Source organism: Rhinolophus sinicus, chromosome 18, assembly GCF_057876585.1.
Source record: "Rhinolophus sinicus isolate RSI-liver-muscle chromosome 18, RSI-T2T, whole genome shotgun sequence".
Taxonomy (NCBI): Eukaryota; Metazoa; Chordata; class Mammalia; order Chiroptera; family Rhinolophidae; genus Rhinolophus; species Rhinolophus sinicus.
Window position 1 is genome coordinate 14,353,542 of NC_142518.1, and position 27,933 is coordinate 14,381,474.

General features: G+C 32.7%; 1 protein-coding gene across 6 annotated transcripts in view; it reads left to right on the forward strand.

The window, feature by feature from the left end:
* CNKSR2 (connector enhancer of kinase suppressor of Ras 2) overlaps positions 1–27,933 on the forward strand; it is a 287,389-nt gene that overhangs the window by 146,835 nt on the left and 112,621 nt on the right. For 3 of the 6 annotated variants that reach the window (XM_019755412.3, XM_019755413.3, XM_074324052.2), the window contains exons 9-11: positions 11,955–12,101; positions 22,036–22,169; positions 27,156–27,367. In XM_019755412.3, the coding sequence (XP_019610971.1) occupies positions 11,955–12,101; positions 22,036–22,169; positions 27,156–27,367 (493 nt within the window). The remainder of the gene's footprint in view (positions 1–11,954; positions 12,102–22,035; positions 22,170–27,155; positions 27,368–27,933) is intronic. The other 3 variants (XM_019755415.3, XM_019755416.3, XM_074324053.2) reach the window with 1 other exon arrangement.

Below are 27,933 nucleotides of genomic sequence, written 5' to 3' on the forward strand. Positions count from 1 at the left end.
CTCTGGCTTATTAAGTGTGCAACTCATTTGTAAGTCAGTATCAATAACTGCAACCCTTTTCCTACCCCGGACCAAAAAGACAAAAGTCAGCCATTTACTCTTGCATAATCCACTTTCTGTCTGTAGTGTGGTGGGGATTAGTGATAACATTTGACTGCCTGATGAAGATAAAAAACTATTGCATAAAAGGAAACATGTTAGAGCACCATAAAACAGGAAATTCAAGCGAAATCTTTAGTTCTTAATAATCTTAAATTGTTTTTATGTTATTTAGCCCTGTATTCAAATACAGGTTTCATCCACTAAATTAACATTCTGATCAGCATGGTGGCCGAAATTTTAGGTAATATCACTGATTACTTTTACATTTCCTCTCATTAGTGATACTGAGCAATAGAGGATTTTTTAAAATTGGGGCAAGTGGCAGAGAGAGTTCACTATGGCCCCATTTAGAGTGGACATTGGGTTACCTTTTTTGTCTGAGTTGTTGGATTTCTGGTCAAATGATTCCTAAAGATAACTTCTACAGTGGAAGTATTTACAGACATTGCAGAAGTTCTTAAACTAAACTTTTTATTAATAAAGACTTAGAATGCATTTATTTAGCTATATATGCATGTTTTGTTTTGATAAATATAGACTTCTATTGCAGCTTTGTTAGTATTTTCAAATAAACATATCTTTGTTAAATATCTCCCAGTAAATGACATTATAAAAATTATTCATCGCAAACTTGTAAATTTTCATTGTGTATTATTATTTGCATTTCTCTGATGATTAGTGATGTTGAGCATTTTTTCATATGTCTATTTGCCATTTGTATGTCCTCTTTGGAGAAATGTCTCTTCAGGTCCTCTGCCCATTTTTCAATTGGGTTGTTTGTTTTCTTGTTGTTGAGTTGCATGAGTTCCTTGTATATTTTGGATATTAGCCCCTTATCGGATGCACTGTTTGCAAAAATCTTCTCCCATGCAGTTGGTTGCCTCTTTATTTTGTCGACGGTTTCTTTTGCTGTGCAGAAGCTTTTAAGTATGATACAGTCCCATTCATTTATTATAGCTTTTACTTCCCTTGCCTTTGGAGTCAAATTCATAAAATGCTCTTTGAACCCAAGGTTCATAAGTTTAGTACCTATGTTTTCTTCTATGCAGTTTGTTGTTTCAGGTCTTATGCTTAAGTCTTTGATCCATTTTGAATTAATTTTGGTACATCGTGACAGATTGCAGTCCCGTTTCATTCTTTTGCACGTGGCTATCCAATTCTCCCAGCACCATTTATTGAAGAGGCTGTCTTTTCTCCATTGTATGTTTTTTGCTTCTTTGTCAAAAATTATCTGTCCATATTTATGTGGTTTTAGTTCTGGTTTCTCCATTCTATTCCATTGGTCTATGTGTCTGTTTTTCTGCTAATACCATGCTGTTTTGATTATTGTAGCCCTGTAGTGCAAGCTAAAGTCAGGGAGTGTGATACCTCCAGTATTCTTTTTTCTTAAGATTGCTTTGGCTATTTGGGGTCTTTTGTGGTTCCAAACAAATCTGATGATTTTTTGTTCTATTTCTTTAAAAAATGCCATTGGGATTTTGATGGGGATTGCGTTAAATCTGTATGTTGCTTTGGGTAATATGGCCATTTTAACTATGTTGATTCTTCCATTCCATGAGCACGGAATGTCTTTCCATTTCTTTGTGTCTTCTTCAATTTCTTTTAAAAATGTCTTATAGTTTTCAGCACCTAGGTCTTTCACATCCTTGGTTAAGTTTATTCCTAGGTATTTTATTCTTTTTGCTGCAATTGCAAAAGGAATTGTTGTTTGTTTGTTTTTTCTTTCTTTTTCTGAGATTTCATTGTTAGTATATAGGAATGCAACGGACTTTTGTACATTGATTTTGTAGCTGGCAACTTTACTGTATTCGTTGATTGTTTCTATTAGCTTTTTGGTGGAGTCTTTAGGGTTTGCTATATATAGCATCATGTCATCTGCAAAGGGTGACAATTTAACTTCTTCATTCCCAATTTGGATGCCTTTTATTTCTTTCTCTTGCCTGATTGGTCTGGCGAGGGCAAACTTGTAAGTTTTTAAGCATGTTACTTTTTGAATACTAGGGTTTTGGTTACTTTTTAATTACTTTTTTTCATTTGGATTCCTAAATTAAATTTAAGCATGATTTTTTTTATAAGTAGGGATGTTTTCTTTATTCTTTCTCAGAATTCTTATTAATAGGAACTATAGATTTTTAAATAACAATGCTTTGTTTCATCCCTTAGCTTTGGTGGACTCTTCTTTTTATTTTTAAAATACATGTTTCCAGTATCTTTGCAAGAACAGAAGTGAAATATTGGAAGGAATGGAAGAAATAAAATAATTTCAAAAAATGCAGACACAAACCTGTATTTTTATGGTTATTTTAAAATATGCTATTGATTTTTGGGGGGAGTGAGGGTCTGTGGTGTGATCAAAGATTCGTTCCCACAGCCTTTCACTCTGACATGATTGTCTTCTTCCTCCAGGTCCCCCTAGCACAGGCTTTCAGACTCAATTTCATGTTTTGGAGAAGTTAAAGGACACTATGAATAATCATGAAATGAAAATAAAATTGGCTTCAATTTAGTTTTCTATAACATATACAAATGTAAACCATGAAGCCCCCAAAATAAACCTTTGGCCTTCGGAGACTGCAACATTACCAAATACCACATTGAGATGGAAGAAGGGAAAGAGAGCTGTGTTGAAGGTGCTAACCTATCCATAGTTTTTGAATCAGCTTGACACAGAAGCAGAGACATCAGCGATACAAAGGCTGCAGTTTCTAGAAGTGATAGGGTAACAGGAGATAATGTAACAGGATATGAAAATGTATCACCTTTGGTGAAAACTATGTGGGTGATTCATAAAATGCAGAGGAAAAAATTATGATTACTATTTTCTTCCTCCCATGAGCTTCCTCATGAGTCAATAAAGAAATTCTGATTTAGCCCTCAGAGCTTCTTGGTTATGGAGAAAAGACTCCAGGAAGGTGGTGTGCAATAGGTGAAAAAAAAGGACTAGCTTTTTGTAGTGCTCGAGTTCGCTTTCTCTCTCTCGGACTCCCTACCCGTCTTTAGCAGTGAGAAATAATGTTCTCTGTGCTTTCTCTTTAAATATAATACACACATTCTATACATGACTATCTGTGAAATTCACATGAAAATGTTAATTACTAAAGCATGTAAGTTCAAATTGTGAGTAGCTCAACATTGTTTAGGTTTTACTGTAAAATTAAGCTACATAAAAACCAAATGCCTTTTAAAAATGCCTTGATGTAGTCTTATTTCACTGGGTCAGTGCCTTTTAAAGTTAAGGACAATGTGAGACAAAGAGTGGCTCAATGAATAAAGATGTAAAATTTTAGAATTATTTTCTTAGTGAAAATAAAACTTTTAATTTCCTTATTTCTTTTTTTCAAATGCTTGTTACTTTTAGAAGACAGTCTCTTCTAATCATATAACTATAGCGATACTAAGGTTTTATTTAAAATAGATACACCTTGGGACATTTCTGAGTACTCTGAATTACCTGTTTAAATTACTTTATGCTGGAATTTAAAATATTTTTTGCATATATTTACTTAACCAAATGCATGCCTTTCAGCTTATATTCCTTTATATTGAACCATGGGTAATTCTCATTTCTATTCAGTAAATGAATGATGTGGAAGAGCAAAATTAGAATATTGATAAATAAACTATAGGTTGATATTGTAAGAATTTCTGATTAGTATTTTGTGAAAATAATTTAGGTGAATGTGAAGTTTGTAGATTGGTACTCAAAATTTAGTAGTTTTGGAATCTTTGAAAGATGTATATCAAAATTCATTTCTTCTGAAATGTTTATAACTATGACATTTCCTCCACATGGCTTGTTTTGCTAAAGAAAGAGGTAGTCATTGGCATAAAATGTTGAATTTATTAGATACTTCAATAACTTTTTAGTAACACAAAGGAACAGAACAGCAATAAATATCTCAGCACCAAAATATTTGGCAAAGACAGTGTCATTAGTCTCAGTGTGATGAGTTGTATACTGAATTGAGTCTCTTCAGTGCTTTTATAAAGAGCAGAAGGGTATTTGGGTATAGCGTGACTCATATCATCTGCCATTCATATAGGCATACCTCAAGTCTCTGAAATTTCCTTTGTGAAGAGGTGTCATTTATACATTACAACCTATGAGTAAGAGTGTGTGAATACACAGGAGCATGTGTAGATGTTAATGAACTGTTGTTATTTTGTCTTGTGAAGGATAATAACTTTTAAAATATTTTACGAAATGTCCTATCTTCCTGCCTTTAGATATAGAGGTGCTTTCTTGTAACTCCAAGTATAGAGGTAACAAAGGTAAAGCAGGTCTGGGTTGACAGTCTTACATTATTACCTTTTTGCTTATTTGTAACATGGGCTACTTGGGACCATAGAGTAGAGAGTCTTTTCATCTGTAAGTCAAATAATTCACCAATGTTGTTGGTAAATCCGATGGGCTAGGGCAAGTAGTAAAGGGGTCAGAGACAACTTCTTCCTTGTATGTACCAAGAGGAAAGGAAGTCTCTCATCTCTTCAGCACCAACCCCAAAGCCTCTTGTGCACCTAATCCAGACAACCCATTGTCCAAGGACCTGCCCACTCATGTTGCCCTTCACCTGGGAACCTCTGGTGTCTCTTTTATCCTGATCAAAACAATTATAAGCCCGATCCACAAGAAAGCAGAACCCCTCTGGCCTTTAACACTTGGATACCTTAGAAACTTTCTTGGGAAATTTTAACCCTGTTGTATATAATATAATTTCAATGTACAAGTTGGGGATTACATATAAAATAATAAGTGATATGACTTGCCACTGCTTAGAGATACTGACTTTTGCTATCTTGGACAATAAGAAAGATAATATTAGTTCAGCATATGTGAAAAACATTACAGCTAATAATAAACGTAATTTGTGTAAGATGCATATGGTTGCATATGGTGGTTTTTAAAGGGTTCATTCCAGCCCATGAACTTAATGTGAATGAAATATTCTATTAAAATATTGAGAAAGAGAAGCTTGGACTATTTACAACCACTACAAAATACTTTTCTGGGATAAAAACCTTAACTGTGTTTATATAATGTGTATGATAAAGCAGAATCTTTCTATGACAAATATAAACTATATCCACTGTTATATTGTCATAATCACATCCCTGTGACTTTAGGTCTGGAGTATTCAAGATATAAATACTATTTTTTTCAAATGTTCATTTATAAGAAAGTTTATTTGGTAATTTGGGGTAAAGAATATCTTAGAGCTTTAGTATCAAGTATATTATATTTAGAGAAAATTTTCATACTATATCTTGGTTTTACAAACAAAACTAATATCCCTTTGGAGTTTCAAGGTACTTTATTGTCTCTGAAACATTTACATTCTCATGTCACCGTACCATCTCAGTAGTCAAGTTATTCACAAATAATGTGTCTACCATTTGTAAGGCACCTTAGTGATAGCGGGTTTATCTAAACAAATAAGACTCAGTTTTTAATTCTCAAAAAAAATAAATAAAAAGAATCCTCAAGATCCAGTTTTGTGAGATTAGGTGAAGAGGAGTTGGGGGGTGAAGAAAAATATATAACTTTAATAAGAGGCAGTATGTGAAAAAAAATGCCACTAGAGAGATACAAGCAGTGTGCCATGAGATTCACATGAGGAAAATATGGTTCTCACTGTAAGAGACTTTATGGTGGATATTGCATTTAATATTAGCCATTATGGTGGATAAGTAAGATTTTATAGGTGGGAGAAAATTGCAATTAGAAGGAAGAGTGCTTTTGCAAAGACATGGCCAAGGAGAAAAGCACAGTATTTGAGGAGAACATATACTTACTCCACCAACTCTTCCACCCATACTGAACTACTGAAAATTGCTCAAGCTAGTGATACTTTGTCTCCCGGGTTTCTTCGTTCCCTCATCCTCCACATTCCCTTCACCTTTCCAGCTGCTAAGAAGTTCATCTTAGACTAATAGAAAACTTTCCCTGAACCCACAAGGATCATTTAGATGTCCCGGCTCAGGGCTCCCATTGCACCCAATATTCACCCTATTGAGGTGCTTATTTACTTTATTGTGAATGTTTTCGTATTTACCAGCTCATCGCTCCCCCTGCCCAATGATGAGGCACAGACTGTGCTGAATGCCCCATTGTATCCACACTACATGGAAGGCTCACAATACTTACTGATTTTATAAATTATGATATCTAAACTTAAAAACATATTAAACACCCAAAAGATACTAGATAATGGGTGAGTCACTGCCTTCAAGAAGCTCATCATCTAGTACAGTGGTTCTCAGAGTTTGGTTCTCAGACCAGAAGCATCAGCCTCACTTAGGAATTTGTTAAAAAAAAAAAAAAAATGCAAATTATAGTTCCCCACCTCAGAGCTACTGGATCAAAAAGTCTGGAGGTTAAAACAGCAATCTGTGTTTTAACAAACCTTCCAGGTGATTCTAACACATGCTAAAGTTTGAGAATCACATTAAAGTGAAGTAATAGATGGCTATGGCCATATTGACGAAGGACCTATTTGAGGAATTGGTTCTTTAGCTGGGCTTTTGGAGAGCTTTTCAAATGTTTTGAAGGGAAGAGCACTTACACTGTTGCAGTATTTTGGAGCTGCACAAGGCTAAAAGCAGAAAGACCAGTTAGGACTCTGTTGTAAGTCTAGCAATCAGGTACCCAAGCCAGAACTAAGGCAGTAAGAAGAGGCGTTAGTTGCTAGGATCTATTCTTTAGGAAACATGGATTTAAAAGGGGGGGAATGGTCATAGGTGAGTACATACTCCAAACCTGAGAAGGTAATGGAGGGGAAATTTTGTTGTTATTGAATGAGAGTGATGATGAGTTTGATTTTTAAAGTGTTACATTCATTTGAACTACCAATGGGGTATTCAGGGGAAGATGCTTGCTGTCAGTGCCTTGTGCTTTAGAATCAGAGACTTGAATGTGAATTCTGGCATTACCACTTACTATATTTGTAGTCTTGGCCAAGAAAACTTAATCTCTTTTTACTTCATTTTCTTCACATGTAAAATAGGTTTAATAGTTTACTTCATAGGGCTGTTGTAAGAATGAAAATACATATAAATGAAAGGAATGTAATATAGAAATGACGAATCTGGCATAGTGAATTATTGGTACTTTATTGTTCAGCCACTATTAATATGGATGAACTGAACTGTTGGCAGTATGTCACTAACGTTCTTGATAGGAAGCAGGAATGGCTAGAAAGATTTGAGAGTCATATGCAGGAAGCTCTGGGAAGAGAAAAGGTTATTGTAAGAAGACCACATGCAGTATTGGAAAGGGGTTTAATACTTAGCCTAGATGAAATGCCTGCATTTACTGGTTGTGAGGAGGAAGAAAAGAGGAGGGCAAGTAATCAGAGATGTACCAGGACCACATTCCTTTACTCCAGCTAATCTGTTGTCATATCATCTATTTGCATTTTCCTACCCATTCTTTGTTTTAGAGTTGGAATGTATTGTGACTCTGGAAATCTAGTCATTTGGCCTGTGCAAGAATATTGAAACATCTTTTTTGGTGTTGGGGTCACTATTTCACAAGTCCGCCAATTCCTTTTTGGATGTCTTTGATTATTAAAATGTTTTTCTTCATATGTATCCATAACCATTCTTTCTTAACATTTTTACCTTATTTAATTCCTTCCCATATTAGCGGATTATACTCCTATATTAGTGTCCACTAGGATCCCTTCCTTCTTTCAAAGCTTCCTCTGTCTCCTAGTACAGAAAGACTTTCATTGCAGCCAATGTAAAGAATATTTTACAATCATTTTTCATACTGCTGTTATATCTTCACATGGTTTCAAATTCAGGTCAATAACACCTAATATTTTAAAACTATAGCCAGAAACTGAAATGAGAAAATGGAAAGCTAATCTTGAAAAAATGATTAACCTGCATTGCTATATTTTACCGATTTTGACATGCTATATTTTGACATGCTACCTATTTTTGCCTATTTTGACATGCTATATTTTACCTATTTTGACATTTTACCTATTTTGTCTACCATTACATTTAGCTCCTAACACGGGGGCTCTCAAATTTCTGGAAGTTGTAACACACATACTTCCCTCACTTTATCATCCCATCTACTCATGTTCCCCTGTAATGTGTCAACCATAAGTATCTCCATAGCAGTTAAAGAGAAGTAAATTAATTTCAAGAATTCACTACACTTCATTATATGGCTGAAGATATGTTAGGATATCACAGGACCAGAGCTGGGAATCACTTTTTACACTTGATGTTAGCCAAAAGGCCAAGAAGTGATGGGAATCACTTTTTGTGGAGCTCTAGGACCATGTCATATTTACCCTTGAACATGATATAATCCAGTAAATGGGGACAGTTGTTTTTTTAATTAAATGTATTGGGGTGACAATGGTTAGTAAAATTACTTAGGTTTCAAGTGACAATTCTGTATTACATCATCTATACATCACATTGTGTGTTCATCACCCAGAGTCACTTCTCCTTCCATCACCGTATATTTGACCCCCTTTACCCTCTTCTACTTCTACCATCCCCTTTTACCCCCTTACCCTCTGGTAACCAATTATATGTAGTAGAGAAGGTAGAAAGTCATGAAGAAATGATCCAAATTAGAGAGTCTGAGAAAGGACTGAGGGGGAAAAAAAGACTATTTGAATAAGAGGCATGAGGTCTGGTTGCCATTTATGTGTATACAAGTACTGGGATGGGACTGATAGAGCTTAAACCTCCCGATTTTATTCAGAAAAATGTTACATGTAGTCTGTGAAGTACTCAGCTAGCTTTATTCTCATTCAATATTTTTTATGTGGACTTAACATAAGTATCTATAATGTAGCTCTTGACTTACTGAGCACAGATGAATAATAAATTTGCTTTGCTTTTGCTAATCATCTAGGAGTATAATGCACAGAGCAGATATGATTTCCCCATCACTACCTTTTACTGTTTTCAATAGTATTGTATTTCTGCTTCTATGCATTTTATGGAAATTGTCCATCCATAACAAACAGTCCTAAATAGAAAATTCATAAAATTCATGATTTTCTAATTGGAATATTACTTTTCACGGACTAGGTCCACTTATTTTGTTGATTTTTGTGGTTTATAAAAACAACTCGTGTTTATTGCCCAAAATTCATGAATAAAATTATAAAGATGAAACTATATAGTGTAGTCTTTACCTCCCTTTAATGTAACCACTGTTTATGGTGTTGTATATCTGTCTGCGTTTTCTATATATAAAATTTTTTACAAAGTAGATTTGAATTACATTTGCTATTTTGTAACTTAATTTTTCCACACAACAATTTTTCTATCCCTTACTAATGCACATTTATATTATATACAATTATTGATTGGCTTAAACAGTACTGCAACACACATGTTGCACATTTGTCTTTGTGTTTTTATTCAATCATTTCCTTACAGTAGTGGAAGTAGAATTTGGGAGCCAAAGATACATACTTTATATGGATCTTGATGTATATTTGTTTACTTTGTTTAAAATATTACTAATGGTATCTAAGAGTGGGAAGGCTGTTTAAAAAGTAGTAAAATTATATAATTTTCTGCCATTAAATAACTTTCGGGTATAAAATTAAGATCTAACCAAATTATCACTTTCTCATCAAAAAACAATTCCATTTTCTCATGGAAAAATAATTCTATTTTGTGGAAGTGTGTATTCAGAAAGAATAGAAAAGTGGTGAAAAGTGGGATGAATCAAATTGTACTGAACATGACACAGGAAAACACCATCTAGCCTTAAAATTTTTTAAGTAGTCACAATGATCATATCATAGAATAAAATGAAAGAAATTTGTGAGTAGGATTCAATATGTAATTAATTATGGAAAATAGATACGCTGAAAGATAATGGCTGTCCTATTGACTGCTTTCGTATACTTAGCAGTTATTTGAATAAATGATAAAAATGTGGTTACCATTAATAAGTTGTTTATAAACTCTTTGTATGAACAGTATATTTTCTCTCTCCAAATCCTGAACTCAAAATCTGCTCACATATTTTTTGGGGGCAAGTGAAGTGAACACTGGAATTTGAACTCACTTTGCATTGACTCTTGGTTTACAGAAATGGCTGTAGAGACACTACTTAACTATCAGAGGAATCAGAATCAGTGTAATATACCTTGGGCACATAATTATCCCACTTATAAATAAGAGGAGACATTTGACCAGGTCTATTACTTTAGTTGATCTGCATTAATGTGACTTTAAAAATTGACAGCTTTTCTAGTGCCAAGGTGGTACTAGACTTATCAGGGGATCACTTCTTAAATTATATAAATGTCTAACCACTATGCTGTAGACCTGAAATTAATCCAAAATAATACTGAATGTTAACTGTAACTGAAAAAATTTAAAACGGGAGGAAGGTGAAAAAAACTGGCAGCTTCTTATTCGTATTAGGCAAGTGTCCCAATGATCATTTTGATTCTTACCTAAGATCTCTAAGGTGTTAAGCTTTATAACATCTCACTTCTTTTTTGTCCTCTTCTTCACCATCACTCAGTTCAGCTACAGTAGAGGTTATAATTTAAATGAAATGCTCATTCATTATATATAAACCAGAGTCTCCCACTATTCTGCAGTGGCTGCGGTCTGGAGTACCTCTTCATCACAGTAGTCTTTGGGGAATCTGTGCTTCTTTTGGTGGAAGTGCTCATTATTTCCATCTTGAGCATTATCTTCCAGGCAAAAATATGATGAATAACAGACAAAGGCACCCATTCTCTTTCAGTTGGATGCCTAGGGAGAAACTAGATCACTGTAAGGACCATTTACTAAATCCTGCTTGCAATCCAGGATAAATTGTGACCCAATGTATTTATATCCTGGAAAAGTCAAATCCATCATAGTTGAGAAAAAAGGTTCTTTCTTTTAAATGCGAAATGTATTTTTTTAAACCTTGAAATAATAGATGTTTTGAATGTGTTTCTTTAAAGCGTAGTTCTAGGATTTCAGTTACCTGATAATTGCATAGCTAGTCCATCTTAAAAAGCAAACTAACAAAAATTATTCTCTGTTCAAAATTTTAAAAGGATGATGAGTGAAGTAACTTAACATGGATAACAGTTGAGTCAGGTTTTAGGACATTTATCAAGTACTTCAGTTTAATTATATAATATGTTTTGAGGTGATATTCAAATAGAATGGCTTCATTAAATATAGCACATATATTTAAGATTATAGGGTCATTTGGAACACATTTTCAATAGCTGCTGCATTGGAGTAGTATTACCCTGTCATTTTTTATTCTATCTTATATAGCATGGTAAAAGGTTTATTTTATTGATGCTATCTTCCATGCATCAAAATGCTGCCTTGGTGTGTCAGTATCAGCTATTAGTAGTATAATGTCAGTCTGATTTAGAGACACTTGTACCATGTATCTCTAAAAGATGGTGATGAGAAAGCATGTGGTGTAGTTTGTAAGGTCAAGACATAGCCAAATCCTTGTTTTCAGCCATGCAGATTGTTAAATTGTATTTGTGAACTGAGTTTGGATCTAGACCTTGCGCAGCATTAATGATGATGTAATTTCTTTAAATTCTAAATTATTCCATTGGTAGGATACCGTTTTAGTCTCTGCTTTGAGGTGGTAAATGTCCATTAGGTTATCTCATAATGATATGGACTCTAATGCAATAACATGGTTAATCAACTCAAAGATAAAATTTATTTCTTGAGTATATATCTCCTGAAAATTGATAGGATGGTACACCAATTATGTGATTTTCTTTTCTTTTCATTTTTTTTTACTAATCTTATTAAAGGGGGAGAACATTAAATCTTTGAATACTGTACCTCAATTTTATTGTAATGATTTTGCTGGTTACCAGGTGGGGTGGCAGTTGAAAAATTTGGTGAATGCACTACGAGAGGACCCGAGTGGTGTTATCTTAACTTTGAAAAAGCGACCTCAGAGCATGCTTACCTCAGCACCAGCTTTACTGAAAAATATGAGATGGAAGCCCCTTGCTCTGCAGGTAATGAAGCTTAATCATAAGTCATACACCATCATTTTAGCCATAGATTATCTCAATAATGCTTCTTTATTGTGCCTCATCTCAGCAGCATATGGATTAACCTTGTATGCTTTTGAAAATTTGTTTGTGAAATGATCTCTTCACAGCTTATCCTAATAGGCCTAATTGCAATGAAATATGAAAGTTTCTATAAAACCCAAATGATAAAGAACTCTGCCTTAATTTGTAAACATTTAAAAACACAATTCCAAAAACAACCCACAAGTTATTTCAAGCCAAAATATGGATAGAAATGAAAATGAAAGGTTTCATTTTTGATATAATCTTCAAAGTTTAACTCACATACACTTCCTGAAGAAACTAGATGATAGTTTATAGAATTATTTTAAATCAGGTTATAAGATAGTAATAGTTATTTATGAGTAGGTAAAGGAACTTTTAGATAGCAATTAAAATGTACCTACTGTATTCCTCCTGACTGATCATTTTCCTCTTTTCCACCCTCTAGGGTGGCAAAAATAGGGAAATTGCTGCATTAGAATTTTTACATTTTTCTTCAGCATGAAACATCACTCTAAAATATTCCTCTAGATGTTGATAAATTATATTCATTAAGAAGCAGAGTTATCTAGGAAATTATAAAAATAAGTTTTTGATTGATGAAAGACAAGGAAGCACTACATTTTTTTCCACTTCAGTCAGGATATAATTTTTAAACACATCATAGAAGAAATTTTTGTCCTTCATAAAATCTGCATTTTAAAAAATAGGAGACTATTATCGTTCTTAGAAATCTAATTTTTAAAAATTTAAATTGCCCATTGAACTAGAACACTGCCCGTTGTTCAGATTAAAAAGAAAACCGATATATGAAAATGACATTTTCATCACTGCTATGCCAATTGATATTAAGTTCTATATTAGTACCTTATACCGTTCTTAGATTTTTTTTCCCCGTAAAATCTGAAATTCTCCATTGCACATGAATGGCCTTATAGATTATAATGACTTCTCATTATTGACTTCTCATTATTTAAAACTTTACTATTTGTTGGCCTCAAAGTTACATTATACCTAAATAACATAAAAACATACAAAATATTCTAATATTAAGGTCTTTAAATTTTTAATGTGAATCTCTCTAATTTTCAAATGAATATGTGTAAAACTGTATTGATATGTCCAAATACATCTGACTTGCAATATATGTTTATTATCAAAGATTTTTAATGCTCATTAAAATTCAGAGTTCAATGTTCAACTCATTAAGTCATAGATTAACAGATCAGACTTTCCCATCACATCATTTTATTTTCTTGCTGCATTATAAGTTGCTTTGTTGTTCCACTCTGTAGTTTTCTATTGACATGTCTTCCTTAAAGATCCTTCTTCAAAGTCTGAGAGGTGGGTACCCTGAAGAGGAGGCCCACACTTTTCAGCCATTAGGTTTTCTTCTCTATATATGTGTAGTTAAATTTAACAATTTCTCTCTAGCCTCTTCTATTTCATATTGAACACCGAAAAAAAACAACTGCTAGTTTCTTGTTGATCCATGAACTCTGAAGGAATATCTCTAGAAAATAAATTGCTAATTTAGTCCCCTTTTAGATTCTTTTCCACAAGCACAAACTGGAGCATTAAGGTAATGACAATATCTAGTTATGAATTAGTTTTATATAAAATGCCAAACTAATGGAAAGACCAACGTTTCTTTTTTGCTGCATATGCATTTGGTGTGTATATTCAAAGCTAGAGAATAAAGACTTCAATTTTTTAAATGACCTCACATCATTCTTTAATTAGAATGTAATTATAATAGATTGTTAAGGCACTGTTTTTAGGTCCATTCCCAAATGCCAAGAAATGTGCCTCATCAGATCACTAATTATATTTTTTCTCATTGCCTATTCAGTTACTCTGAGTATATTTGTAAATTTACTTTTTCAGAACGCTGAAATAAGATAAAAGAAAATCAGCATTTATATAAGTGCTTGTATATATCGACATTTCTGTAAATTTGTTATTTCACCTGAATTTAGTTTACCTGAACATATTGCCCAAGCTCAACGCCTTAATAGATAAACACTACTATGGGGAGAACCTGCTTTCAACTTCTTTGAAAATTGCCTCAGTGGTTAACTTTTTACAGAGCAAAAGGAAAAGTATTCATTTTAATTAAATCCTCCCTAGTGGTGGTAAAACAAGATCTTAGGAGTAAGGACAATGGATAAGTCCTCTAACATATAGCACCACCACCACCAAATCTCCCTGGAACCTATTTTGAAGACCTGAAATTGTACCATTACAGAGTTCTTTCTTGACCTTAAGGCTTTAGCCTGTGCTAAAATACAAAGATGCTGGAAGCATAATGGAAACATATCTGGTCAGAATTTTTATAGCATGTATATTTTGATACAAGCAAAGATGGACAAAACCTGAGGGTACCAGGATCTGGAGATTGAAGGTAGACTGCCCCCTCAGGGGGAAAAGTTAAAGAAATAGTGGGATGAGAAAATCTTGCAGGTAGTTTTGGATTCTTTTGTGACTTTGCCTAAGTCCACGTCTTTTTCCTAGTGGCTAAGAATGTGAAACATAAGTGCTTAATGTAGTAACAATCCGCTCTGCAGACACAAGCACCATTCTTATTGTATTCTTGCTTCTGGTATGTGTACAAATACAATGCAGCTAAAATGCCCATTGACTCACCTAAATATAAATCTCCAGTGTTCAAACCTGAAGAATTGGACATTAGGTCATTTCTTTTTTCATAGGGTATACCAATAGTCTAATAATTATTTAAAGTAGAGGTTACAAAAAGAAACAATCTGTGGCATTTATTTAATTCAATATGTTTATTTCAACTTTTTCTTATACTGTACTGGGTTTAATTTATCTGCTAGCATTTTCTGATAAAATATGGCAATGTTTGTGTAGTGTGGAGGTGCACACTAATACCTGTATTTTAAAAAACAACGTTATTCTAACATAAGGAATTATTATTTTTTAAACTAATAAGGAAATAATTTGTACCTATACAAATAAAACATAACCCATCTATCCTAAGGTAGAAGATTGTGGAATCCACATGTTTTTTGATGAAAGAAGTTTTATCTCTAAAAATATTTTAAAGGGTAGTGACTTCTATTATTAATCAACTGCGATGATGAATTTTGATTTGGGATTTCTTATGAAAATCATGAAATTATAGCCAAATAAACAAAAGCATACAGTTTGGCTTTATGCCCATGGAGCAATTTCATTAGTACATTTCATGAAATTTGGCAGTTCTTGTTAAATTCGTGATTTCTCAAACATTTTGCAATTGAACTGAAATATACCTTGGTCAAATACTACAAGCAGATTTAATTTGGAATTGAATTCTGTTGTCATCTGCACCCATTTATAAATAGTAGAGATGTTTTACCTGAGACAGACTCTTTTATCCTAAGAAAGCAAACCAAGTATTCCCTGCTTTCCGAGAGCTGTTTTTAAAAATATGTCCTTAGTGGCCCCCTCCCCTAATGTCCTGGATTTTTGTAAGCACAGTGATTGCTTATGGTTCAGTTCTTCCAATTCAATGAAAAAATCCCAGGGGACTATGGATAAACCTCCAGGTATATTTTTTTGATGTTTGTAGTTTTAAATTAGTGTGGGTAGGTCATGGGCATGCATGGGCAGTGTCATTTTTTTCTTAAAAGAGATGTATGGGAGAATTAGCTGGACACTGACAAGAATGTTGATTGAAATCACTGGGAATCAACAATTTTTAAAATCATTTAAGAACCCAGTTTTTTGGGTTGTTTTTTTTTTTTTGTAAGAATGCATTGGAAATGATCATTAAAATCAATGATGGAATTCAACATACTGATAGAGGTTTTATTAAACACATTTTTATATAAAATAACATCAAGCAGTATCATTAGACTTATGTTCCTAAACTGTATTCTAATCCATTAATCTTATATTGATGTGATCGTTTCTTGTGTGGTTTTGTGCTTTTCCTTTAAAATTTTATTGCTTAGTATTACCTTGATGCCATTTTTACAGAATATTTAACTTTGAGCAGGAAAATAAATGGAAAGCAAATAGTCATAGCAGTTGATTTTGTCTATCAACTGGTGTAACAACTGAAAAACAGTACTTGGTTATGTTACATTTTAAATACATACAGGTATGAATGGTTGAAGTCATTCTGTAAAAAAAAGCATAAGCAATAATAAAGTTTATTAATATTTTAATATCAAAGTTATGGTTGGGGTGACTGAAAAAACCATTAGTAGCAAAGTGCATGTTTCTGAGAGCTTTGTTTTACAGCATGTTTTTAAGAGAAAGATAACAATATTAGGTATGGCACTAGAGAAGAAAATAAATTTTAACTAAAAATATAATTGTGCTGACTGGAAGGCAGAAACAGTTATATGTTTTTCATGCTCACATTAGTAAAAAGCTGCAAGCAATTGTCACATCCAATTTTTGTTAACCAATGTTGAAGCAAATTAATTACGGTATCTGAATCATATTTGTGCTTTTCAGCCAAATGCTTTTAAAATGTTAACACTGACTACAAAAAATCTAAAATGAAAATAATCTAAATAAAATATTTTTAGTTTCTTTATCCTTTAGTTTCAACCCATTCTTTCTTTAGTTGATACCCTAAAAATGATGTTTACTGTAATTTGAAAAAAATTGGAAGTCCAGTTTTAATGTTGCAGTATTAACTATGCCAGTAAGACTGGACAGCAAAAAAGAATAAATACACTAGTCGTAGTGCAATGTACAAATTTTGATGATTCAGTGGAAAAAGCCATTTTGTAGTGTGACTCTAAAGTCCATATTAGTTGTATAATGGGTAACTGTATGCATATCTTATGCACATATGTCTGTATTTTTTAACCTATACAGATATGGTTTCCTGATCAAATCCGTGGTGGGAAAAAAATGTTTGTTTTCTTGGTAGTATGATAGGAAAGGGAAGATTACATGCTTATAAAAGAAGATTCTTTTGTATTTATAAATTTGTATTCTAGAAAAAGCTGTGAAAAAACAGAGTGGGAGAATTTTGAATACATGCATTTCCCTTAGGTGATTTTCAAATAATTTACTACTTAAGAACAACTTACCCAGGAAAAAGTATGCCCGATAAATTTCCAAATTAGATCTAACATTTTTTATATGGTGGAGAAACTTAAAAGATTGTATGCAATGTCTTGCCTACCAAAATTTAGAATATGGAGCATTTGTTTAGATGACTAAGAAGAGAGTTACTAACATAAAGCAATATTCTGGTACTTGTGTTGGGAATTACAATAAAAACGTGTTTGAACTGAGTAAGGACTTGTGTGAATGTTCTGTGCTAGAATAATGGGGTATTGTGATGCATTTGAGTCTGTGCTTATTCCTAAAAGTAAAGTAAATGGCCAGGTTTTATACTTGATGTAATCATTCACATTTCAATGGATATTTTCCCCCTGGAGGGCAAAGTAAGCTCTTTGTGATTTTTGCATTAATTTTAGAGATAACTGCGAAACATGTAATGCATTGTCTTAATCTTTAATGTTGGGGCTGTCTTTATGTCATTCCATTCAAGACTTTCTATAGCTCTATGAAAGCTGGGTCACTAACCAGACAGAGGGACAACCAAACTAAGATATGCTCGCTAAAAGTTGTTCAAATGTAAACGGTTTCAAGTAAAATGTCAACATCGAATGTAGCTTCTTTAGTATTGAAGTTCTTTTCTTATAGTCCTTAAGATATAGGAGTTTCAGAAGTACACTGATATCTCCCAAATGTACTCAGTACCATAGATATGTCATAATTAAGGACACAAGGAAAAGACCTGAGCCATCAGATGATTTAAAGTGAGATTTCAGTGATCCCTTACAAAAGCTGAAAAATTTATTTTACAATAAGCACAATCTTCCAATGCTGTTTAAACTGGATGAGTAGGATATTATCGTTAAAGTCATCACTCACGATTCAGAGGAAGATTTGTGCTATGCCATATTGTGAGATACAATTTGAAAGTATTTATATAGTTCAAACTGACAATATGAAAACTGTATGTATACGTTTTACCTAGTAGATTTCTGAGTCCTGTTGACAGTAGTAATTATCATTAATTGACCTAAGGTTAGAAATGTAATTTTGAAGAGATGCGTGTGATCACTTTATTTAGGATTCATACTTTAAGAAGTGCATACCAGTGCCCCCAGAAATGTATCATAGACTTGTTTTAGAAGAATAATAGCATATATGCAAAAGCATCTTCCCTGTTGAGGCCTCACTGAATCTGTGGAAGGAGAACTTTATGTCACTAGGAACATTTAGATCTGAAACCTAAATATTATGAAAGGCCCTTCCAGGAAATAAATGCCTTTGTATAGAATGCAAAAATGGATCCATGTCATACTTGATTGCATACGATAGTGGATCAAGTCATACTGAAGCTTCATGCTTACTTGAGTAACAAGATGTAGTCTTAAAATACCCTTGTATTTTATCCATAAGTGATGATAGTTCTTAATTCTCTTCCCGTACAGACTTGACCAATATGAGAAAGAATCAAAATGGTAAAATTGAAAGATTACCCATTATTTCTACTTTTTTCCCTAAATTAGAAATTCTTAATGGTACAGTGGTAACTGCTTTTCTTATACTATGTTATGAACAAATAAGTGAAAGTTAGATGTTGCCAAGAGAGAAGCTATCCTTCTGCATTATTATACTCACATATTAAGAAATTGTTTCTGATACTAAGGACACCTTTTTTTGATTTGAAGGAACCTTTATTTGTCACACTCTGTGTATTTTCACAGACTTAAATGGTTATTGGTGGTAAGTGTAATTTTAATGCCACTTGTTACAAATAGGAATTCCTCACTGATAATTTTAGCTAATAGCATCATTTATTCTGGGCTTGATTTAGGCAAATTTTGCCTTTCATTCTATTAATCATTTAATTTTGTACTCTTTCAATTCTTGTACAAACTTAGAAAAAAATTAGGAGATTATAATTTTAAAATATCGCAAAGACTTCCTTTTGGGTTAAATAGCTATTTTCATTTTCCCATGACGCTTTTACTTTACCATGCTTTATTTTTCCATTGCTTAATGTCTATTTTTTCAAATGAGTTTCTCAAGAAGAATGTTTACTTTTTAGTTCAGATTAGCTTGACAAAATAGTACGATTAGTAGACAAAAAATATACTGAATACATTTAATATTTACCATGTGCTTTACTTGGTACAGGGCATACTGATTAGCCAGATTATATCTGTATGATAAACCAGTGGAAATGTTTTCTATGATTTACCAGTTAATAAAATAACTAGCCAGTTGAATTAAACAAGAGGATTGACTAATTTTTTTTCTCTGAAAGAACAAGTTGTTTTTATCAACCAATTCAATTAATTGAACCAGCTGGCACAATCAAACCTGTAATCTGTTTAAACATATTAAAGAGTGTTTTTCTTCTATGTATTTGATAATCTAGCAAATCACGTTAACTGATAACATTAATAGCAACTCCTTGCTGAAAATAGAGATCTAGAAGAAAAGAATAACAATTTGAAGGAAATTGATAATGCTAATATTTAAATTTCCTGGAAGGGGAAAGGCACAAGTACCCTATGTAGACAATCCTGGTTAATAGTCCAGGCAGAATAAAATATTCTGTTGATCCTTACCTTACACGACAGGGGTATTTAAAATATGCTTGTGAACATTGACTACTACTACTACTACTTTTTTCCTTCCTTCCTCTTTGGGGAGGTCAGGGATAGGTACTAACCAAGAAAAATTATCTTTAGTTCTATAGATGGTAAAATGAAAGGAGAAAAGTCTTCAAAAAGAAATAGTGACCATGGAAGAGAAGAAAGAGAATAAAATTTTAAGTTAGATTTTTAAGTACTTATGTTTTTAGAACTTATTTTTAAGTTCACTTGAAGTATTAGGATATTTTAAGAGAGATATTAGCGCATTTAAAAGACATACCAAATACAAGTTTTTCCCTCACAGTGCATCTATTGGCAAGTTTTGGAAAGGAATGTACTGTGTAATGAGTGTTTTCCTTACATTTCTATAATGATGGAATTTTGGTCAAACTTACTGTTCAATGTCATCTGTATTTAATACCAAAATGTCCTGACAGAGTGGAAAATAATTATAGTCACATCAAACAATCATTCATATATATATATATATATATATATATATATATATATATATATATATATATATATGTCTTAATACTTGATCTAAAGAACCCATCATTCAAAGATCTGTTGTAGAGGAATGTAATACATCCCTAGAAAGAATACAAATCTTCATTTCCTCAGGTTTCAGGTGTTCATCTGTACAGGTGATTCCTGATTACCTACATAACTTCAGGAGTTCCCATTACTGTGATTTTTGTTTCTAAAAGACATGCATAGTTTCACTGGATACTATTCCAAAATCAGCATAGGTAAACATAATAGTTTTGACTGCATACTTTCATATCTCAAAATTTCTCAACATGTAAAGTTTCTGACTTTTTCATGCCATATGAGATAGAGTATTATAGAGTCCCAAAATAAATTATCAATTATTTTTCCCTTCCCTCTTTCTTTAATTTCTATTTCACGTAGATTAAAACTTAACCGTCGTTTTGGCGGGATGTGTGATTTCAAGCTATTAAGGTGAGCTGTGTAACATGGGAGGTCAAGAACTGTGAACTGAATTATAAACTACATAGCCTACCCTCGTGACCTACATTGTACATTGTATTTATGCTTGGCTTTTTGAACATATTTTGTTTGTATAAAAGTATTGTCGCAATATAAAATAGTTGTAATATACCATTTTTTGAGTGTCCAGCAATATGTGTTAAAATAATGAAACTGTGGGTCTATATAGATATGCTCAAAGTGTTTTCATACTGGCTAAAATGGCAACATCTTTTCATGTGAAGATACAGTTCATATTGTGGTCATTACTTTTGTGTTTGCGATTGCACTAAAATTCTTATCTTTAATGTTATTGTGTATGTAGCTAATCAGTGAGCTCTGTAAGACAAACATGAAAATTTGTGAATTTTAGCTTCACTTTAGGATAGTTTCTCAAACCACAAGATCATTTCCAAATGCTGTGAAGCTTAGAATTGGGGGTGCTCTTAAGTTAATGCATCCTGATGTATTGTTTAATTTAAAAAAAATATTTAATACTTAAATGCAGGCATGAAAATGAGATCTGTAGATATGGAACTAAAGATTATTTTAGACAATGATAAATGTGTGTGCCTATAAAAGGTGAAATTATTGTGTCACACTAATCACCATATTTTTGAAGATGTACCATAAAATGACTTTGAGAAGACAGTTAGTTGTGTTTATATTTATAGAAAAAAGTACATTTTCCTAGAAAATACTCTCTCATATTGGCCTTTCATACTCCATTTATGTAACCTTTCTGAAAATCTGTGACATTCTGCTAACTTAGGAGTATGGTGTATCTTTTCTGGGAAAAGGTCTGAAATATCTTTCTTGTATATCAGTCAGGATGTGAGTGAACTAATTCTTTTGGAAGTTACTCCTTATTGTCTTTCTTTCAAAGGCGGGATTCTAACAGAGCAAATTTAATTTAAATAAGTTTCTGACGTTGAGATAAATCTTCCCATTATGAAACACTGCATGGTACTGTGTAAACAGCTTTTACATGGTAATACCATAGAATAAGGTGAGTTGGGAACTAAGTGGAAACCTCTGAAGTAATAAATTATTTGTTTGTTGGAGATTCAAAAGAATATCCATATGCTAAATAACCACGCGCTTCTTAATTTCAGCCAAGTTCAAAAATTTTGCAGAAATAGATCATTTTAAAATGATAACTATGTGTCGTTGTTGTTGTTTTGTGTGTTGTTTGTGTGCGTATGTATTTTCTTTTTCATTTTAACCAGCCTCTTATACCTAGAAGTCCCACAAGCAGCGTTGCCACGCCTTCCAGCACCATCAGTACACCCACCAAAAGAGACAGTTCTGCCCTCCAGGATCTCTACATTCCCCCTCCTCCTGCAGAACCATATATTCCCAGGTATAAAACTAACTCTCTTGTTGTTCTAGGCAGCTTCTAGGCAAAGACTAACCTAACTGCATGTAAACTGTGAAACAAATTCTCAAGGAACACCTTGAATAGTTTCTCAGTTGGGAATTCTGAACACATTCTGGAAAATCATTGCATTATAGGAATATACTTTGGTTAGTAATAATAACTAATATGTATGAAACACTTGCTATGCATAAATAACTTATAAACAACTCATAATAGGAAAGAATAGTAAAGTGACACTATATAACAATTAGGATTATTTTAAGAAGTGAAAAACAGGTGAGGCTCTTTGGTGAAGAAGCCCCTGGAAATCTCAGGTTCCTTTGAAGCATTTCATACTTTTTTTCTAAAAGAGAAAGTTATTGATAACTCTTATGCCTTCGTAAATGTATGTAATGAGGGAGTTTTTGGTTTTCTGGGTGATGATAAGGGAGAATGTGGTTTTTCCCCCACATATTTCTGTATCTACAATTTTCACTTGATTTAGTTCATTAATGTTTCTTTCAAAAAGTAGAGAGGGTTTGCAAGAGAATGAGCCGCCTTGAAAATCTATTTTCTAGATTTTTTGAGACTGTATCTCCATTTCATTTGCAGATTCTCATTTGAAATTCCTGGCAGGTGTGGAAGAATAGAACTTGGTACTGTAATACATTCTGTCCAAAAGCATTCTGATATCCAGCCTTCTGAAATACAAAAATTATGGAAAAGGGCCAGCACTAAATGGGGATAATTGATATCAATTACAAGGAATTTGATTCAGTTTTTAAGTTAGTTGTACAGTCATTCCAAAACAGTAATTTAATGTGTCTTGTTTTCAAGTCATACGTAATATTAAATTTCTTCAGTATGTAAAAGAACTGAAATTCCTTGTTTTTATTAGTTTTCATTATGTTTTACTTTAATATACTTAATGTTTTGTTCTATTAAATATGATGGTACTGGCATTTTACAATCTAAATGCTACATGACACATGGCATGTCTACAAATACTGTGTTGTCACCTGGTAATAAAACTACAGTCAGTTTTATAAACATTTTAATTCTTATTTTTGAGAATTAAATATAGCTGGGGGAAAGTGGTTTATGAGAAGATATAATTTACTAAGTTGGCATTTCACAAATATTTCTAATATATAATTTACAGTCTTATATTAAATGTACAATCAGATGTACAAATGCATCTGGTATTCTAGAAAAGCACAAGTTGCATTTTTTTTATCTTTTTGGTCTTTTTTATTAGTTTCAGGTGCACAAAACAAAGTAATAGTTAAACATTTTATCATTTATATCCCTCACACTGTGTCAACCCCCCTCCCCCCATCCTCTGACATCGCACACAGCCATTACATTTCCACTATCTCTATTCCTAATGCTGTACTCCGCTTCTTGTAACTATACACATAGCACACACACACACACACACACACACACACACATATATAGTCAGACAGAGAAAGACAAATACCATATGATCTCACAAGTTGCATTTTAATTCTATTAAGATAGCAACAGACTTTTCCCAGTACTTCTGTGTGAGGAGCAATGAAGCATGTGTGTTTCAAATAGGAGGTCACTCACTTTTTGGTTTCTTTTCAGTTTAATTGGAAAGATTTTTGTTTTAGTGCAAATGGTTAAGAAACATCAAAATATTTTTATCAAATCTCTGCAGTTTTTTTAATGTTCTTTCCTTTTCTCTTGGGTATAGAGGAACTTGTTAAAAAGAAAGTGTTTCCTAGACAGAAAGTATTTAAAATACATTTCAGAAGACAAAAAAGTAAAATGATTCAGTTCTGTCCTCTGAGGGTGGTACAGATACGATTAAGGCAATATACTGAAATCAATAAACAGCTTGAACATGATATTAAAAAACATTAGAGAATGTGAGATGTTGAAGTATCAACGTAGTGGTACTTGTTTTGTCAGTATTGTTTGAAAGCTCCATACTTTTCAGTAAAATTCAATAGTTTGTATTATCTTACTTTAATTGATTCTTAGTCGAGTGTGTAATTTAACAGAATATTCTAAACATATTTTCAGTCAAATTATTAGTTACCTAGCCACACAGTCATTTGATATAGCACAATCAGAACAATCCATGCATCAAAGTTCCTTTGTATAAATTGTCTACATTTTCTGGTTTGACTTGAAGTTATATTCATAAAGGTTTTTGCAGTTGTCATTCTTTTTATAGATATATCCTTGGCACTTTTTTTTCCATTTTCTCATTTTGCTTATGAATATGTTCACCTAATTTAATTCACCTGAAGATTTCTTTCTTTCCTATATTAAAATTTTTTTGTTTATATAGGATAGGCATTTTGGTGTTAATTTGAATTATAAATAAAAACTTTCTCATCTTAAAATTAAAAAAACCTTAAAAATTGTAGGGCTAGTTGTCAAATTAGGTAGAATTCTTTTTCATGTGATTACAATTTTTGAACACATTTATTCCAGAAAAAAGTGTGGTTGCAAAAGTGCATTTTGCTCTAAAAGAGAAAACACTCACGTATGTTGAGTAAAATGTAGTCAGTTTTTATTATATATCTTATGTCTTTTATTATATATCTTATACAGTTTCATTTTCGTAGTCTATAGTGCATTTTTATAGTTAACCAAATTTATTTTCTGTGATGAAAATCAAGAATTTGTAGGTGTTTGCACAGCTATGAAGTTTAAGCATTAATTTCTCTTATTAATTTTACTGTGAGTTGTTAAATATAAAGAAAGTCCACTAAAGCAGTACTCCTAACTTTTCATTTGTTCCCTTAAATCCATTTTAGAACAAAAATGTAGATTTATTACATACATATATAAATATATAACATTATGAAAAGTTTTTTTAATCTTTACAGCAGAATGAATTAATACATTCAGTTATTCAGGGGCTAATGGTGTGAATACATACACACACAGGCACCACTTATGTATACTCGTACATGTATCAATTCATTTTACTGCAACGTTTGGTTTTGGTTTGTATTTTTCTTAATACAACTTTATTGAGTGAATTATATATAGATACGTTTAATAAATCTTCCTTGTTGGCATAAGGCCCCTCTTTCATATCATTTTAGAGTAAGCAATACCAACCCTTGCAACTGTCTGCCCCAGGGTGTGCCCGTATAAATAGAGCATGGTGAGTTAACTAGGGCCAGATCACCCTGTGACCTCAGGTGCATTAACATTTACGAGTATGTCACAGGCCAAATAGAAAAGTCTGCCCACATATAGGTAGGCATAACCTTACTCCAGGGCCCCGAGTTGGTTAGGGCTGTTTCCAAGCTAATTGCAGTATCAATTTTTGGGTTGTTTTGTTTTGGGGTTTTTTTGATAGAGGACTAACAGTAACAAAAAGCACCAGGCAATTTGTTCAGGAAAAGTTTTTAGCCAGCTGAACAGAACATTCTGCCTGGATTTTATATTTATTTTCTTGAATTTGCCTAAGAACTAGGTATATAGTTACAGTTTGGTAAGAAGCAAAACTTTACTTTTTAAAAAAGAGTGAATGACAATATAAATGGCAACCTCACCTTGTGATGAGTTAAATACATAAAGCTTGCTGATTCAGTCAGTCTTGAGAATATTATTTACTACTTTCTACATATTTCAAAGACTAGGGATATAGTTCTCTTCATTTGGACAAACCTAATCTAGACATTTGCATACGGATATAAAAATATGGTATACTGTAGTACAGAAATATAGTATTTTGCTGAACTGAAACTCATATTTCAGAATTAACATTAGATTTATAAGCTCATCGCCATCTTAGAAGATGCTATATGTCAATTAAAAATTTGTTCTATTTATCTGTCTGGTTGTAATTCAATTTATTCTGTTGATTTAAGATTTCAAGTCTTGCCACTTGACATAAAATTAAATTTTTATCTGGTTTGATAGCATTCATGACACGCTTTAGGGGAGAACTAGAAACAATTAGGAACCAGGAAGAAATAAAATTAATAATCCACAAGGGAAGAAACGTTGTATTTACATTCATAGTCCTATTCTAAAAGACAAGGTGTTCTAACAAAAATTTCATAGCTAGTCAGTGAAACATAAAATAAACAAGGTTCAATAAAACCAATCCTAAATGGACTATTTCTACTAAAATATCACTCATTATGGGCCAAATCACCTGGGCTGTGTGATTAATACTATGTGTGAATAAGTTTTAGGAATCCTATAGTGTAGTAGAGATCTTTCTCTTTAGAATCCAAGAGAAGAAAAACCAACTTGCCATTATTTTAAATCTAATTCTTAAACTCCATATTTTATCAGGTTTCTCCACTCTCTCTAATAGAAATGTTGCTGATGTGTGATGAAATTTTGATATGTCCATTTAGAATGAGTTCTGTGAATATATATTTTTACTTATAATTGAGATACATAGAGTTTAAATACTGAGAGTGATTCTTTTCATTATGTTTTATTTTAAATTAATAACAAGCTGTTTGACATTCTTACAGTATCAGTTTATACAGTGCTGATTCCATTCTTAAGACCACAGTACCCTTACAGAGTTGTTATCATAGTTCTTAAACACATCTTTGTTTTTAAGCAGTGCAAATATTACGATGAATCAGTTAGGTAAACTAGCGAAAGAAAGGTATATTGTTAACATTCACCTACTGTCTTGAGCACTAAAAGCAACTTTTGTGCTAAGATGATTTCCTTTCTATGTCATAGTGCAGTGAAAATGGACTAGAGCAGGAGTTAAAAGATCAATGACCCATGTCTAGCTGTGTCATTTATTAGCTGTGTGACCTTTAGGCAACTCATTTAACCACTCTGAGCCTCAGCAATTTTTTTCTTCAGAATAGGAATAGTTAAAAATTGCCCTATAAACATTAAAGTTTGGAAAGATCAGAAGACATATTATATGGTAAGGATATCATTTCTATTTTAAACCCTCTACCATTTTACCACCCTAACATTTTCCTGCATCCTTTTCCTTTCCCTTTTCTTTAGGGATGAAAAAGGAAATCTTCCTTGTGAAGACCTAAGAGGACATATGGTGGGCAAGCCAGTGCATAAGGGGTCTGAATCACCAAATTCTTTTCTGGATCAGGAATATCGAAAGAGGTTTAATATTGTCGAGGAAGATACTGTCTTGTATTGCTACGAATATGAAAAAGGAAGATCAAGTAGTCAAGGAAGACGAGAAAGCACCCCAACTTACGGTAAGAGTTCTTATGTTGGTATAAGAACATGTCTGGCATGAGACTCTCAATTTCTTTTCATAGGCTTTTGAATTATGAAAATAAATTGATAGCTTTTGTATTTTTGGAATTGATCTGTGTGTATCATGTGCTTCTAAGTGGAATCTCAACAATGTGAGGCCTGACATTAAAAATTATTCTAAATTTTCCACAGGTAAGCAAGAACAGTAGGTAGCATTGTCGTTCATTAAAGGTTTATGGAAACCTTTTTGAATCACGTGTAATTTTTTGTATGTCAGATGTTGCCAAATTGGAATAATTCAAGGGTGTTTTTCCTTTTTTAAAATGAAAACTTATTGTTAACATGACTTATTTAAAGTAGAATTACATCCTTACACCTCAGGGATTACAAAAAAAATCTTTAGATAGACTTTTCTGGAGAAAAACCTCATATCAATTTTTATGTTTTTTAGGAAGCTGCAAAATTTGAGTAGGAGTGGATTTTAAATAGGAAGGATGTACCATGTTTAAAACAAAGACAGGTCCAAAGTTACCATCCCTAGGGTTTTTTTATCTTTGACTCCTGT